This window comes from Lampris incognitus, chromosome 3 (genome assembly GCF_029633865.1).
Source record: "Lampris incognitus isolate fLamInc1 chromosome 3, fLamInc1.hap2, whole genome shotgun sequence".
Taxonomy (NCBI): domain Eukaryota; kingdom Metazoa; phylum Chordata; class Actinopteri; order Lampriformes; family Lampridae; genus Lampris; species Lampris incognitus.
Window position 1 is genome coordinate 77,057,601 of NC_079213.1, and position 16,968 is coordinate 77,074,568.

Here is a 16,968-nt window from a genome sequence, read left to right on the forward strand (position 1 = left end):
AAAATTAACTGCTTTGAAAGTTGTCTTTTATTCAATTTGCTGACGCATGAAGGCAATGCACAATAGAAACCTCCCAATTTGATTTATTCTAACAAAAGTCTCATTTTGGGAAAATTCCAAATTTAAAACAAGGAGGATCAGCAGTATTTTTTTCTGGCTATGAATGTGTTGAACAATGTAGCTGTTGGGTATTAAAGAGCCCTAATGCCACAATACCCTTGTGAAGAGGGTCATAATTTAATAAGATATTAATTGCATAACCAATTTTCATAATACAGTTTGGCCAGGAAAACAAATGAAAATTTAAGTAACTGTCTAAACAGAGAACACATGGCTTAACACAAAATGCCTGTTCCAACATAGTAATACTGAACTTTAGAGAAGCTGTGAACATATCAGTTCCAGAAATAATGCAGCGTTACCAAAATGCTAGGGACTTCTAAAATAGAGCAAAATGTTGTTGCGACAGCAACACATGCCATGCTGATACGTTTGATTTAATGGATGGGCAGCTAGTAAAACAAATCCAACTGAAATTTATATTCCCCCCCGCCCAAATAGAAAGCTGTAGAGAACTAAACATGGGGTTGGTAACCTAAAGCATGGGCCAAATGTGTTATGTATTTTAGAACATTGGCTGCTGTTGAGATTCACCGATTTAAAAAAAAAAAAAAAAAAGTCTTAACACTTTAGCCATTAAAGTACATCATATCCATAATGTACTTTGTACACTAAAGCTAAGAAAAGTTCTGTCTCTTCAGTTGCCATTGTCAGAGGGGTTAGGCCAGGGCTCAGAGCTCCGCCTACTCAGGGTGGGGCGCCACATGCTCCAAGGGTTATAAGTCCGGCTCATCTCAGCCGGGGCTGGTGTGGGTGGGGCTGGACTGCTGACCAAATCATTAAGCGGTGTCGAATTGGCAGATGGGGCAAAGGAGTGCAAGGCAGAGTCTCCATTTGTAGACCAAATAGAGCTGCCAAAGGGTGTTGTTGTGGACCACGGATTGCGTGCATTTCCCAAGATCGACTACACAAGAAAGCAGAAGATTATAGCAGGAAAGGCAAGTGTATATCTGACAATATCTTACATTAGCAGCAAATCAGGGCTTACCGCAGTTGGGGCAGTTGGTGAGCCAGAACTACTGGGCCAGGAATGCAGAGAGTCGCTACTTGGGACATCCCAGATGGAGGAGGCAACAGCATTGAACTCAGGCCAGCTTTGCTGAGGCTCTGATGTCTTTGGGAAATTCATTCCACTGAAAACTGAAACAAATACACCCCCGCTTGAATGTGCCAAAAATGCAGCTAATCACATGCAACACTAATATAATTCTCTTCATTTTAATATCCTTTGTTGACCAATGATAAGACATTTGGGTTACCTCCTGTCAGATTGAAAGAATTATTCGGTCCAAATGCAGAGAATGAGTTAGCAGAACTGAAGTTGGGACTATTGGCTGTGTCAACAGGACTCCATAATCCAGAGCTGTAGGTGAATTTAAAAAAACAAACAATATTTAAGGCAAGGCAATAATGATAATTGACCTTTATATGCGTGCCCTGTGATGGCCTGGCGGACTGTCCAGGGTGTCTCTGCCTGCCGCCCAATGACGGCTGGGATAGGCTCCAGCATACCTGCGCCCCTGACAGCAGGATAAGTGGTTTGGATAATGGATGGATGGATGGATGGATTTTATACACAAAGTAAATTCAAAAAGAAAGAACAAGATAAAAAATAAATAAAATGATTTAGTGAAATGCAGTTGTGAACATGAACATTTTTAATCTGGATTTAAATGAGTTGACGCTTGGGGCAAAACTAGTCTCTTCAGGTAGTTTGTTCCAGTTGTGAGTCACATAATGACTGAACGCTGCCTCATCACGTTTGTTTTTTACCCTGGGAACCACCAGCAGAGCAGCCTTAGACGACCTGAGAGGCCTGGAAGGTTCATATTCTAAAAGCAGGTCAGTGCTGTATTTCAGCCCTAAACCCTGAAGAGATTTATACACAAGGAGCAATATTTTATTATGTGATTCTGTGAGTCCCTGGACGCCAGTGAAGATATCTGAGGACTGGAGTTGTTAATTCAAGTCAAGTTTATTTGTAAAGCCCATTATCACAAATTACAAATTTGCCTCAGTGGACTTTACAGCAATACAACATCCTGTCCTTAGACCCTCGCATCAGATAAGGAACAACTCCCTAAATAATGGGGAGAAAAAAATAGAAAGACCTCAAGGAGAGTAACAGAGGAGGGATCTCTCACTGAAGATGGACAGATGTGCAATGGATGTTGTTTGTACAGAATTTAAATTCTTAGTGCTTGTTAGAACTTTAGCAGCAGTGTTCTGGATGAGCCATAGCCGTTTGGTAGCTTTTTTGGGGAGACCAGAAAAAAAGACCATTACGATATTCTAATCTACTAGAAATACGTTTTTGCGGCTCATCCATTTCCATCTCTTCCTGTCCTCTGCATCTTCCTCTGTCACACCAGCCAACTGCATGTCCCTCCTCACCACATCCATAAAACTCTTTTCCTCTTGCCTGGCAGCTCCATATTCAGCATCCTTCCAGCATCTCTCCTCCGCATATGTCCAAACCATCTCAATCGTGCCTTTCTTGCTTGGTCTCCAAACCATCCAACCTAAGCTGTCCTTCTAATTACTGCCTCTATGTGGCTAACAAAATTAAGTTCCAAGTCTATAATTACACACAGATTTCTGGCTCTGGGGACTCAGCATTATTCAGAACTACAACCATAATGTTAAATTTTAAAAAACTCGAAATTACCTGTCAGAGCTATCGCTCTCCACTGATGTCATGTGAGCTAGGGTCTTCCCTTGGTTCTCAGCTTTACTTGGACCAGTGCCACCTGACAAGAAGCACAAAGCAAAATGCATACTGGCATCTTACAAAACCTAAGCTGTCTTGGGGCTCATTTGTACACCTTGATCTAGTGTGAGCTACTCACCTGGGCTTCTGTCATAACCAGCAGCCACAGCAGCAAAGGTGGGATTCCCATTTTTACCAGGGAGTGAAGTAGCTATAGGCAACTTATTTCCTTGGACTTTTTTCAGGTTTCCCTCACTAGAGAAAAATGTCAGGAGCAAGCCAAACACCAACTTTAAATGTCAGTCTGATTACAACTTTGAATAAAGACAAAAAGAAAAGATTTTATTAGAGCATTTTATGTTGTGGGGATTTTGACAAATGGTTACCTGCTGGTGTTTAGTACACTACTATAGGTGCCTCTGGACACTAAGCTGGGGGAGGATGGTGGAGGAGAGCAGGTCCTGGCCGAAATGGATCTTTTCAGAAAGGGGTCTGCATTCATTGTCTGTATGGAGATCTGCTGAAGACTATCTGCTTCTGAGTGTGTCGTGAGCAGGAAAGAGGTAGCCATTAAAGAGGCTGATGTGAACATAAGGTTTTGGAAACAAGACGGAAGGAGTTTATGAACTTACGGTTGCTGATTTTAGGGAGCGGAAGATCCCATTCTGGAGAGGTAAACTCCTTCTCACCTTCTGAGCTGCTGCTGTGGCCAAGCTCTGGGACAGAGCCATTGGAGAGCAGCTTAACCAGTAGAGAAGGACGTCCGTCTTCCAGCTTCCCAGTCACTGGACACACAAAAAAGGCACATTGGAGGGGCAATTTGTTGAAGCACAAAGTTTATGGAATTCAGTTGAGGAAACTCACCTCTCTGTTTCTGAAGAGTTTGTGTCTTTGGGACACTGGGGAGAGGGTGAAGTGCTTTAGATGTGAAACTCTTGCGTTGTTTGTTCTCCAGAGGTGTTACATAAGGTAACTCAAGAGAACTATGAAAAGAAAGATTTTATTCAGTGTCAGTGACGGGATAAAAAGACAAAATGACCATCTACGGCTGTCCAATGAAAGGAAGTTCACCTGAATTTATCTGCTTGATTCTCTTTCTTTGTGGCTCCTTGTTTCTTGTTTTTGGGTTTGATTAAAAAATTTGGAGAGTCCTCTTTCTCTTTTTCTGTGGTGACTGTCCTTCCTTTCTTTTTCACTGGTTCCTGGGAGGGAAAACATGCTTTTAAATCCCAACTGTTTGCATTTGCACACCCTCCATACTTTTTTAATAAACTATTTTACTCCTTACCACCTCAGCTGGGATAGATGATGAATATCATACTACACATTAGATAATATTGAAATAAGAAAAAGAAGGGATCACAAACAACAGATTTTGAGCCATATGCAGACTTTGTAAAACATTGTTACCAGAGGTGTGTCTGTCCATTTCTCCAAGATCCCTGAGAGCATGTGCAAAAACTCCTGTATTGGGTGATAGTTCTGATATGCCTCTTTGAAAAAGTGTATCTATACCTCTTTAATGCTTGCCTCTACGTCTGGATTGGAGGTTTCTGTAGTGGTTGAGGAGCTGTCATCGTTGTCAGCAAGTATGTCTTTTATCTCTTCTCCCTGTGTTTTAACTTTAGCTTTCTTCTCCTTCTCCTCCTTCTTTCTCTGGGCTTTCGTTTTACCCCGCAGCTTCCCTTTCGGTTCCAACACTGCACAAGGATATAAACAGAGGATTTGCACAACTTCTTTCAAACTACGGGGATAATTACAAAGAACATCCTTTATATCCCACAAGAAAAACAAACGTAGATACCTTTGTTTCTTGCTGATTGAGAACTCTGTTCTTGTAAAACCTCCACAGAAGGTGTTTCTGGCCGATCAATGTCATTGTCCATGGCCCCTATTAGATTAGCATATTCTGCATCTTCAGGGCAGATGCCTCTTTGAGTCAGAGCTGACCCGACTAGGCTTTGGCTCTGGAGGTCCAGGACGCCTGTTGTCACCTGTTGCTTTGAGTTTCTAGCCTTCCTAGATGTGACTTGGCATCCAGCTTGAGGGCCGTCTTGGCCTGAACTGGAACTTCCTTTGGCCAGGTGGGAGGAAGTAGCTTGCATAGATGAACGGCCAAAGCCTATCCTCGACCTCCTATCCTGCCCGTCTGGATCTGATAAGGTACGGCTGTTACCTTGTCGGCCCCCAACCCGGGATGTTACACTACTGGACCCATATAATCCTCTGGAGCTATGGTGTGAGTTACTGTAATCGTTCAGGCTGCAAATTGAGAAAAAAGTACCATCAAACAGGAATATACAACCCATGCCATTCCTCACTGAGCCAGAGCACATCTCAGGTTACACCAGGGATGAGCAACCAACAGAACAAATTGAGACCAACTTTGTGACCAGTGAGCAGTTGATTTTGCATTTTCCAGTCAATTAGTTCATTTCTTATTGTCATATGACATCAGAGGACACTGGAGAGCCTGAATATGATCATCTTCCAGTTAATTCTAACTAAACTCAACTGTCTCACTAGGCTCACTGTGAACTCCAGTAGTAATTAACTAATGTAAATCACACTGCCTCACTGGCACCTTCATAAGGACTCCCTTATTATTCCCTTTGGGGTTTTTTTTAAGGTTATCTGAACATTTAAAACAAGGACTTAGAAAAATGATCTTAGTGAACAACTATCTTTTTATGAGTTGCTTTTCCTTTATTTGTCAAGCTGGCCAAGTTAATGCATGCTCGCGATATTACTTAACAACATCACTATTAATTACTAATTTACTCATTATTAAGGGTGAGTTAAATGTACATATGGATAATACTGTGATAAAATTGTGGACAAAATTATACTTGCAAGTTAAATTACATTAGATAACGCCACTTAAGCTCCCGTTTAACCTGTGGGTTTCTTACAGTAAAAACCAATGTTTCTAGCTCATGAACCAACTTGAGTAATTCTGGAAAAAAAAAAAAACCCCAAACAAAACTGATGGATACTACCTATTAGAGTCACATTATATAATAATGGTGTCATAGTGTAGTTTTAGGGCAACACACATGCACACTTTTGGCCTCTTTGTAGGAACTACTGAATTATATGGCCCCTACCACCTTCCCTGTTATTAGTTGCATATCCCAATGTAGTACTTACTTTGTATCACTGTGAATTTGCACTATTTCCCTGAGGTCAAACGGTCTTCCCGTCTCCAAGGTAGAATTTGATTCTACAGAGAGGCGTCTCTTGAAAGGCTCCCATATGCCCTGTGCTTCCAGGTAGGCTGTGGCAATCACCAGCAGGAACATGGAACTAAACAGAAAAGTTGAGAATAAAGCCGTAGTTTAGGTTAGGGAGGGGAGGAACACTTTGAAATATTCAAGGCTCAGCGTTTTTGGTTTTTACCGATTTTCACCGAAAAATACCCAGATTTTTTAAAAGGAGCAGATCGGTTTAAACTGATTTTCGCCCGGATTTGATGTTTCTACAGATCCAAAAGTTGTTCCTGTTCGTGTGGGGTTATGTAACAGTGTCCTCTTGTGGCGAAATTCGGCATGCTGGATGGTTTTAAAAATAAAAACCGAAAACACTGAGCCTTGGAAATATTCAAGAGCACAGCATTTAGGAATGTCTCTGGACAGTGAGTTCAAAGATTTGAGCTTTAGACTTTGATTTCTTAAAATGAATTGGGTCAGAATTTACAACAAACGGCACATTTTAATGGCAAAAATTAGGTATTTGTTCTAGCTTTAATCAGATGATCACAGAAAAAGTGTCAATGTCAGTGATACTTCCCAAGTGTTCCAAATATAATTAACAAACAATATATCATTTGTGGTCAGTGCAGGACAACCCATTTGGATATGAAGAGCCAATAGAAAGGTTCTCCGTTTCTTAAATTGTGTGCAGAAATTCATTTGGTTTGCTCTGCTATATATTCAAGGCTCAGTGTTTTTGGTTTTTATTTTTCAAAGCCATTCAGCATGCCGAATTTCGCCACAAGAGGACACTGTTACATAACGTCACATGAACAGGAACAGCTTTTGGTTCCGTGGAAACATAAAATCAGAGTGAAAATCAGTTTAAAAATCTGGGTATTTTTCGGTGAAAAATCGGTAAAAACCAAAAACGCTGAGACTTGTATATATTTTAGGACAATATCCGTTCAGAAGTCAAACTCAGAAAAATTTCAACAGCTCCATGACAGTTTTGAAAATATAAAATCAAATTTAAAGGCACACTGACTGCCTGAGAGTAACTATGACCTTTGAACTTGTCCAGTTACATCCCTACACCCCCCCAGCCATGCAGGCATGCACACACACTGACCTAATTCCTAACATTTGGCATCCAAAGTGATGAGTGAAGAGCTAAAACATTTAAAAAGGTGTCACTGCCAAATTATTATTGAAGTTTAGTGAATGGAGTGATGCTTACCTCATAATGAGAGAGACTACAATATAAAGCTCCACCTCCCAGCTGGGTCTGGGTAAGGTCTCAGCACATGCAGCTAACATGTGGTAGGGCAGAGAGGCGTTGAGAACAAATACAAACTCAGAGCCACCACACGTCACCAACTTCAGCTCCCGGATCACTCGAGATGAGGTGAAATCAGGTGTAAACCTGAAAGACAGGGAAGTTCTGCTTTCAATATGCCAAAAATCCAGAAGGGAACCATCAGGGCCATCTAGGCCCTTAAGATATTCTAAAAAATAATATTTAAAAAGGTCATCAGTTTCAATTTAGTTTTATGAATTCATAATTTCACAATCAACATTTAAACAAAATGTTTCTGAGGAAATAAACCCTTCAAACTTGCCTATTCAGTTTGTGTTGGAATGTGAAGGGTGAAATGAAAGAAGCTCCTTTATCTACCTATCAGAATTTTGCTGCCTCTGCAGTTGCTCTGGATGAAAATGCTATGCTTTCAGCTGTGATTGGTGGTCCAGCTATAATTTTACAGAGGTCCGAGCAATAGTAATTCAATGACAGAGTAATTTCAAATGACAGTAAAATTGACCAATAACATCTTCCCTCTAAATGGGTGGGCTTTGTTATCACTAACTTTATGACAAGTTCTACCCACTGCAGGGGAACATGAATCACAAGATACAATGGCAATAAACTAGCTAGCTAGTTAGCCTGTTGGTTCATAAGTAACGTTACCTCTAGTGAGGAGGACATTGTTGCAAATGTATTATCCACACCATTTTCAAGATAATCTTTTAATGAAAAGTTGGAGTTAATCAGTAAAGAAAGACCTACACCAGAGCTTAATTTGCTAAGTTATTTAAAATCTAATGGGCTGCCGTGCCAACTTATTTTATTCTGGCTGCTGCTGTCACAGTTTTGTATAATATAATAATCATCATCATCATTACATTTATATAATGCTTTTCTAGACACCCAAAACGCTTCACGGTGAAGGGGGTAACTCACTTCAACCACCACCAATGTGTAGCACCCATGGTTTATTTGGGAAAATGGTCATTATGCAGAATTATCGGTCAGTCTGTAAATTTACCAACTCAGCAGTTATTATACACATTTACCGTAAAATATTTGATAGGCCCCTGGGCCTTTCCTATTTAGTAACATTACTTGTTTGTGGTGGTGGGTTTCCAAGGCTCTAACAGGTACTATTTAATGAAGATGCCAGTTGGGGACCTGTGAGGCGTCTGTTTCTCAAACTAGAGACTCTAATGTACTTATCTTCTTGCTCAGTTGTGCAACGCGGCCTCCCACTTCTTTTTCTACTCTGGTTAGAGCCTGTTTGTGCTGTCCTCTGAAGGGAGTAGTACACACCGGTGTAGGAAATCTTCAATTTCTTAGCAATTTCTCGCATGGAATAGCCTTCATTTCTAAGAACAAGAATAGACTGTCGAGTTTCAGATGAAAGTTCTCTTTTTCTGGCCATTTTGAGCGTTTAATTGACCCCACAAATGTGATGCTCCAGAAACTCAATCTGCTCAAAGAAGTGCCCATCCAACCAATCCAACTTGTGGGAGCTGCTTCTGGAAGCGTGGGGTGCAATTTCTCCAGATTACCTCAACAAATTAACAGCTAGAATGCCAAAGGTCTGCAATGCTGTAATTGCTGCAAATGGAGGATTCTTTGACGAAAGCAAAGTGTGATGTAAAAAAAATCTTATTTCAAATACAAATCATTATTTCTAACCTTGTCAATGTCTTGACTCTATTTTCTATTCATTTCACAACATATGGTGGTGAATAAGTGTGACTTTTCATGGAAAACACGAAATTGTTTGGGTGATCCCAAACTTTTGAACGGTAGTGTAGGTGTGCCAAGCTTGTAGCTTCATACCCATGAAGACTTGAGGCTGTAATCGCTGCCAAGGATGCCTCAACCAAGTACTGAGTAAAGGGTGTGAATACTTATGTACATGCAGTATTTGTTTTTTATTTTTAATAAATTTGCAAAAATTTCTACAAAACCTTTTTCACTTTGTCATTATGGGGTATTGTGTGTAGATTGATGAGAGAGAAAAAAGGAATTTAATCCATTTTAGAATAAGGCTGTAACATAACAAAATGTGGGGAAAGTGAAGGGGTGTGAATACTTTCCAGATGCACTGTGTATATATATATATATAAGCAGCTCAGGGAATTAGATCTAGCTGGTCTCATCCCTCTATTTTCTAGCTTTGGGTGAAGGCTGTTCATGTTCATAAATGTAAACTATATTAATGTTACTTTACAGGTTTATTTTCCCTTAAACGCAAGGTGACTTGCGGTATGGCAACCGAGTGAAGCAGACACACAGAGAGCAGCTCCTGAGCGACCTCCTAAATTCCTATTATACACACTGTCAGTAAACCTTGAGTGTACTCAGCATTGTAGGAACAGGCCACAATCTAACTCTGGATAATGTCTGACAAAATAAAGACAGGCGCCCAGAAAGGAAAAACTTCAACCACGGACCCTGCCATGCTTCCAATGGTTAAGCTAACAATGGCCACCACAGCTACACCTGAAGTAGCCAACTCTACTCTGACCATCTCCGACCTGATAGCTGAACTGGAGAATAGAGCAGCGATTGCAGCCAAAACACAAGCTTAACTCTCTCCCATTCAAACAACCTTAAATGCGGTTCGAATCAAGGTGGAGGAATTTGGCCCTTGTATGACTGCAATGGAAACCACTCTTTCCTACCATAGCGACAGGTTAGCCAGCCTTGAAGTACAGGTGAAACAACTCCAAACTGAAAATGAGCATCTTAAACACAAGACAGAAGACCTCGAAAACCACTCTCATCATAACAACTTAAAGAGTAGTTGGTCTACCTGAGGGTTGTTTGGCTACAGAATTCATGTCTACAATGCTTGTTTACATATTACAAGATTAATCGTTCACCTCACCACCAGAGCTTGACAGGGCACACCATACGTTGAGACCAAAACCTGGGGAAGGAGAACAACCCCGACCCTTGATCATTTGCGTTTCTACAAAGAGATAGAGCAGGTACTTGCCTTAGCGAGGAAACCAGAACAACTTGTCTACTAGGGTCAAAAGATCTTTATTTTCCAGACATGAGCAGTGAGCTTGCCAAGAAGCGTGCCACATTCACTACAGTCAAATCCAAACTTTACAAGAGAGGCATTAGGTTCACGCTCCACCATCCAGCTGTGCTTTCACTCAAGAACCAGGACGTCAAGCACAAGTTTCACAATGCAGAAGAGGCTGAAATATTCTAAAATCAACACTTGGTGAACTTAGCTGAATAAGCAAGCCTGCAACGAACGTGGCTCCTAGAATACTGCCGAGTTTTCCCTATTTGGACTGGGAAATGCATCTGAATAGTCACAGATATCACAATGGTCAGCTGATTTGCCTGGTGTACACCTCAGCCCTTTTTGAAGCTTGATTGTTTCAACCAGACTAAAGCTCTTCGTTGTGATGCTAGTTCTTGATTTTGGATTGTGAACTTCTACCACTGGAGTGTGGAGATGTAAACTGAGCATTGATTTTGGACACTGCGACTGGACCTTTTGCCACCGCGGCGTTCACTGTGGTTTCAGCTCCCTCAGGCTGTCATTGCGTGGAAAAGCGGACAGCCTCTACGGCTGGCTACTACATTCATTGAATGTTGTGGACTACTTCGAACTTAAATTGATCCTTCTCAAACTGCACTCATTACAAAATCAGGACCTGCCTCTTAAATAGTGGTGACACTTCAGTTAGGTAATGATGTGGGATTTGTGTACGTATGCGTATGTGATTATGCGTGTATGTGTGTGTGTATATATATTAACTTTGTTAAATGAAACACTCAACGGAAGGGAAAGTGCTCAACAAATAAGGAGCAAAATTATCCTGTGATTCAAGTAAAATCTTTAATGGACAGTACAAGCCTGTTTCATGCCATAAGCAATCATATAGCGTTTGTTTTCCGAAACCGTCAATGGTGTTGAGTGCTCGAATAATGAGGAGCGGAATATCAACACGGATACAGGAAAAAAGATTTTAGTGCACTGCTATGCATTAAAATCTTTTTTCCTGTATCCGTGTTGATATACACTACCGTTCAAAAGTTTGGGATCACATTGAAATGTCCATATTTTTGAAGGAAAAGCACTGTACTTTTCAATGAAGATAACTTTAAACTAGTCTTAACTTTAAAGAAATACACTCTATACATTGCTAATGTGGTAAATGACTATTCTAGCTGCAAATGTCTGGTTTTTGGTGCAATATCTACATAGGTGTATAGAGGCCCATTTCAAGCAACTATCACTCCAGTGTTCTAATGGTACAATGTGTTTGCTCATTGGCTCAGAAGGCTAATTGATGATTAGAAAACCCTTGTGCAATCATGTTCACACATCTGAAAACAGTTTAGCTCGTTACAGAAGCTACAAAACTGACCTTCCTTTGAGCAGATTGAGTTTCTGGAGCATCACATTTGTGGGGTCAATTAAACGCTCAAAATGGCCAGAAAAAGAGAACTTTCATCTGAAACTCGACAGTCTATTCTTGTTCTTGGAAATGAAGGCTATTCCATGCGAGAAATTGCTAAGAAATTGAAGATTTCCTACACCGGTGTGTACTACTCCCTTCAGAGGACAGCACAAACAGGCTCTAACCAGAGTAGAAAAAGAAGTGGGAGGCCGCGTTGCACAACTGAGCAAGAAGATAAGTACATTAGAGTCTCCAGTTTGAGAAACAGACGCCTCACAGGTCCCCAACTGGCATCTTCATTAAATAGTACCCGCAAAACACCAGTGTCAACATCTACAGTGAAGAGGCGGCTGCGGGATTCTGGGCTTCAGGGCAGAGTGGCAAAGAAAAAGCCATATCTGAGACTGACCAATAAAAGAAAAAGATTAAGATGGGCAAAAGAACACAGACATTGGACAGAGGAAGACTGGAAAAAAGTGTTGTGGACGGATGAATCCAAGTTTGAGGTGTTTGGATCACAAAGAAGAACGTTTGTGAGACGCAGAACAAATGAAAAGATGCTGGAAGAATGCCTGACGCCATCTGTTAAGCATGGTGGAGGTAATGTGATGGTCTGGGGTTGCTTTGGTGCTGGTAAGGTGGGAGATTTGTACAGGGTAAAAGGGATTCTGAATAAGGAAGGCTATCACTCCATTTTGCAACGCCATGCCATACCCAGTGGACAGCGCTTGATTGGAGCCAATTTCATCCTACAACAGGACAATGACCCTAAACACACCTCCAAATTGTGCAAGAACTATTTAGAGCAGAAGCAGGCAGCTGGTATTCTATCGGTAATGGAGTGGCCAGCGCAGTCACCAGATCTGAACCCCATTGAGCTGTTGTGGGAGCAGCTTGACCGTATGGTACGCAAGAAGTGCCCATCCAACCAATCCAACTTGTGGGAGCTGCTTCTGGAAGCGTGGGGTGCAATTTCTCCAGATTACCTCAACAAATTAACAGCTAGAATGCCAAAGGTCTGCAATGCTGTAATTGCTGCAAATGGAGGATTCTTTGACGAAAGCAAAGTTTGATGTAAAAAAAATCTTATTTCAAATACAAATCATTATTTCTAACCTTGTCAATGTCTTGACTCTATTTTCTATTCATTTCACAACATATGGTGGTGAATAAGTGTGACTTTTCATGGAAAACACAAAATTGTTTGGGTGATCCCAAACTTTTGAACGGTAGTGTATATATCAATATATATATATATATATATATAGTTCGGATGTTTCTTTCCATTGGAGTGACCTATTCATGCCATAGATATTGTTAAGTGAGCCACAAGTTCAAGTTACGTGGTGTGTGGTGCTTGCTTCCGCGTGTGCTATAACGTATTGATACGCAGATACAGCCTCTGGCTTGCCTGCAGGGATAGTTTCGCCCTGATGTTAACTGACACATCTGTGCAGTGTGGGTCAGAGTATTCCCAACAGGGTTATATTTATCCCACATCTCCTTGCAATTATAAAAATAGAGCATACAGCGTAGTTATAGACTTAGCTGTATAGGATTATTCTTCCTTATACAAAAGGCATCATCTCAGAGTCCCGATTAGCTGGACTTTTCTTTTGACAACCTTGCTAGGCCAACCACCTTGTTATTTTCTGGCATTCTCGGGCTACTCTGCTGTGTTCCTGTTTTACTTTGAAACCTGGCGGTGTGTGTTAGTAGTTAATATGCAAGTTCATCAGCGCTCTCTGTCTTAAGGATAGAAGGTTAATGCTCTCAGTTATCCCGGAGGTTAGTAAGTAGTTTTACCTGCAGCTCATCATAGGTTGGAAGATGAGCATAGGTAGGGGGGAGGTTCTTTCTTCTTCTTTTTTTCTTCCCCTTTCATGTCTTCCTTTTACATCCAAGTCAACCATGTCAACATTATCTATCACCATCTTCTTGCTGCAGCACTATACTGGGTTTACGCATATATTCAACAACTTATCAGTTGGACCAGATCACTGTGTTCCACTGTCATTTGAATATCAGAGATTGTTATGGCAAATAACCCAATAAACAGATCAGTAAGAGGCTCCATTAAAATTATTTCTTGGAATGTAGGGGGCTTGAACAGATCTGTATTCTCTCACCTTAAACACATAAATACAGACATCACATTCTTACAAGAAACATACTTGCGCACAATAGACCAACATCTTAGCAGGCCCTGGACAGGTCACATTTTTCATTCCAAATTCAACTTTAAAATGAGAGGTGCAGCCATCCTGACTAATAAAAATGTCAATTTTATTCCCTCGAATACCATCTGTGATTCTAACGGTTGATATATTATAGTAACTGGCTCCCTCTACCAAATCCAGTTGTTCTTGTCTGTGTGTATGCCCCAAATTGGGATGATGTAGAATTTATGAAAAAACTTATGGTGTCACTTCCTGCTTTATACACTCATAAGGTAATATTTGGAGGAGACATTAATTGTGTGATGGATCCCACTCTAGATAGATCTAGCTCTAGAATGGTTACACCTTCCAAGATGTCACAAGCTCTGGCTACCTTTATGGATCAGTGTGGCTGTGTCGACCCATGGAGATTTTGTCATCCAACTGATGGGCACTATTCTTTTTATTCACGTCCATAACGCTTACTCCCAAATAGATTTTTGGTAACACTTTAGTATGGGGAACATAGTCACCATTAATTAGGTGCTTATTAGCATGCAAATTAGCAACATATTGGCTCTTAATTGGTCATTATTACGTACTCATTAATGCCTTATTCTGCATGGCCTTATTATACAACCAGTAAGCCATTAACTATGAGTTTTCCCTCTATAACCTCAGAATTATTGCTTATTAGTAGTACCATCTCAATATGCTTTGCTTAGTATGGACTTTATAAGGTGGTAGTACCACAAGAAGAGTTATTCTCCCTTACTAACACTTAATGAATATGGTCTGTTCTTACATAACAAAACACAAAACTACAAGTGTTAATAGTGTTAAATTACTGTAAATTAAGTTTTTGTTACTTAGAATATGTTCCCCATACTAAAGTGACATCTTGATCATTACTAATTCACTAGTAATTAAGTTTTTTTATGTTCCCCATACTAAAGTGTTACCAGATTTTTTTTTCGATAGATAAGACACTTCTTCCCTCTGTGGCCTCAGTTGAATACTCCTCTATAGTTAATTGTGACCTGTGATACTTGTGATACTTGACTTATATTTTGAAGCCCAACATAGTCATTCCTGGAGACTGGATTCCACGCTTCTGCCTGATGCCAAATTTTGTAATCTTATCACTTAATCTCTTTCTGGAGCTCTTTCTGGAGACATAACAAAACTGAAGATACCAGCCCATCTTTATTAGGGGAAATGCTTAAGGCATCCTTAGGGATGAGATAATCTCATTCACTGCTCATACTAACAAGCACGAAAGAGATGGCAGCATGAGCTTATAGAAGCAATAACTGTTCTAGACCACCAATGTCCCATGTTGCTATCTCCTAAGTTGTTCAAGGAGAGACTTGGTCTCTAGACTGAGCTCAATCTTTTTGTCCACTAGGGATGTAGAAAAGATGCTGCTTAAAGCACGGGGAACATTGTATGAACATGGGGAAAAGGCAGAACACCTTCTCGCACATCAGTTGAAGGGCAGGATGGCCTCACAACAAATTTTTCAAATAACCAATAATTTAGGTTCACTGACAACTAACCCCTCTGAAATTAATGAGACTTTCAGAGCCTATTATTCTGATCTATACAAATCTGACTGACATGAAGATGATGTTGACATATTAAATTTATTCAATGGGCTCAATGTTCCTAAATTAACTCAGGGACGCCGCAAAAAATTGGAGACACCAACAAATCTTAATGAAATAACCGATGCCACCAAGTTAATGCAGAGTGGGAAGTCCCCGGGACCAGATGGTTACCCTGTGGAATTTCATAAAAGGTTTTTGAATCAGTTAGCACCTTTACTCTTAAAAATGTTTGAGGGTTCTCTCCAACAAGGTACACTACCACCAACACTTACGCAAGCCGCTATTTCACTGATCCTTAAAAAGGATAAAAATCCTAATTTATGTTCTTCTTATTGGCCTATTTCACTTCTTAATGTAGTTGAAAAGCTACTTGCTAAAGTCCTTGCATGTAGAATTGAGACTATTTTGCCATCTTATTATCGCCGTTGACCAAACAGGATTAATTAAAAACAGTCATTCTTTCACAAACATAAGGAGAATCCTTAACATCATTCACGCCCCTGCACTTCTGTCCAATCCTGAAGTGGTTATATCTCTCGATGCAGAAAAAGCCTTTGATTGAGTTGAGTGGCGCCATCTATTCTTCACATTAAAGCAATTTGGGTTTGGAGAGAAATTTACATCCTGGCTACGTTTACTGTATGCTTCCCCACAGGCCTGTGTATGTACCAACAATCAGCGATTACAATTCTTTTCCCTCTCCCGCAGAATACGCCAAGGTTGCCTGATTTCCCCCCTCCTTTTTGCCATTGTTATCGAACTGCTATCAATTGCTCTGAAAGCTAATAAGTTGTTTTCGGGTATTAAAAGAGGTTGAGTCAAGCACAAAGTATTTTGTACACAGATGACCTGCTCCTTTATGTTTCCGATCCAATAAGTTCCATTTCACATATTTCAGCCACTCTTGAATCCTTTGGAACTTCCTCTAGGAACAAATGAAATATACAGAAAAACAAATGTTTTCCTATTAATCAGTTGGCCCAGGGAATACCCCAATCTAGTATCCCCTTCAAGTTATCTAGCACTAGGTTCAAATACTTAGGAATTAATATTACTAACTCCATCCACTCCCTACGTGAGGAAAATCTTACAGCTTTAACAACTAAAGTGAAAACTGATCTGCAGAGATGGAACAGCCTACTCCTCTCTCTAGCAGGTAGAGTACAATCCATTAAAATGAATGTGCTCCCCAGATATTTATGCTTATTTCAATATTTACCCATTTTTCTACCTAAACACTTTTTTTGTCAAGTGGATTCAATAATTTCAAATTTTATATGGGGGGATAAAACCCCAAGAATTTCTAAATCTCTGCTCCAGAGGGGGATGTCACAAGGGGGACTTGGTCTACCGCATTTTCCATCATATTACTAGGCAAATAACATACATAAAATCGTGCTCTGGTTCTCACATACAGATAATAATTGGATCCAACTAGAAGCTAACTCTTGTCACTA

General features: G+C 40.4%; 2 protein-coding genes across 2 annotated transcripts in view; one reads left to right on the forward strand and one right to left on the reverse strand.

Moving 5' to 3' along the window:
- Positions 1-16,968, forward strand: part of si:ch211-201h21.5 (uncharacterized protein LOC555526 homolog) — a 30,736-nt gene that overhangs the window by 8,669 nt on the left and 5,099 nt on the right. The gene's annotated exons all lie outside the window — the stretch shown is intronic.
- tmem131 (transmembrane protein 131) overlaps positions 16-16,968 on the reverse strand; it is a 49,630-nt gene continuing 32,677 nt past the window's right edge. Inside the window, exons 29-41 of the mRNA XM_056275715.1 lie at positions 7,262-7,447; positions 5,981-6,136; positions 4,635-5,092; positions 4,346-4,530; positions 3,902-4,032; positions 3,695-3,813; positions 3,463-3,615; positions 3,217-3,367; positions 2,970-3,085; positions 2,789-2,870; positions 1,380-1,483; positions 1,109-1,260; positions 16-1,024 (exon numbers count right to left, since the gene is read on the reverse strand). Coding sequence (XP_056131690.1) covers positions 758-1,024; positions 1,109-1,260; positions 1,380-1,483; positions 2,789-2,870; positions 2,970-3,085; positions 3,217-3,367; positions 3,463-3,615; positions 3,695-3,813; positions 3,902-4,032; positions 4,346-4,530; positions 4,635-5,092; positions 5,981-6,136; positions 7,262-7,447 — 2,260 coding nt within the window. The 3' untranslated portion in view covers positions 16-757. The remainder of the gene's footprint in view (positions 1,025-1,108; positions 1,261-1,379; positions 1,484-2,788; positions 2,871-2,969; positions 3,086-3,216; positions 3,368-3,462; positions 3,616-3,694; positions 3,814-3,901; positions 4,033-4,345; positions 4,531-4,634; positions 5,093-5,980; positions 6,137-7,261; positions 7,448-16,968) is intronic.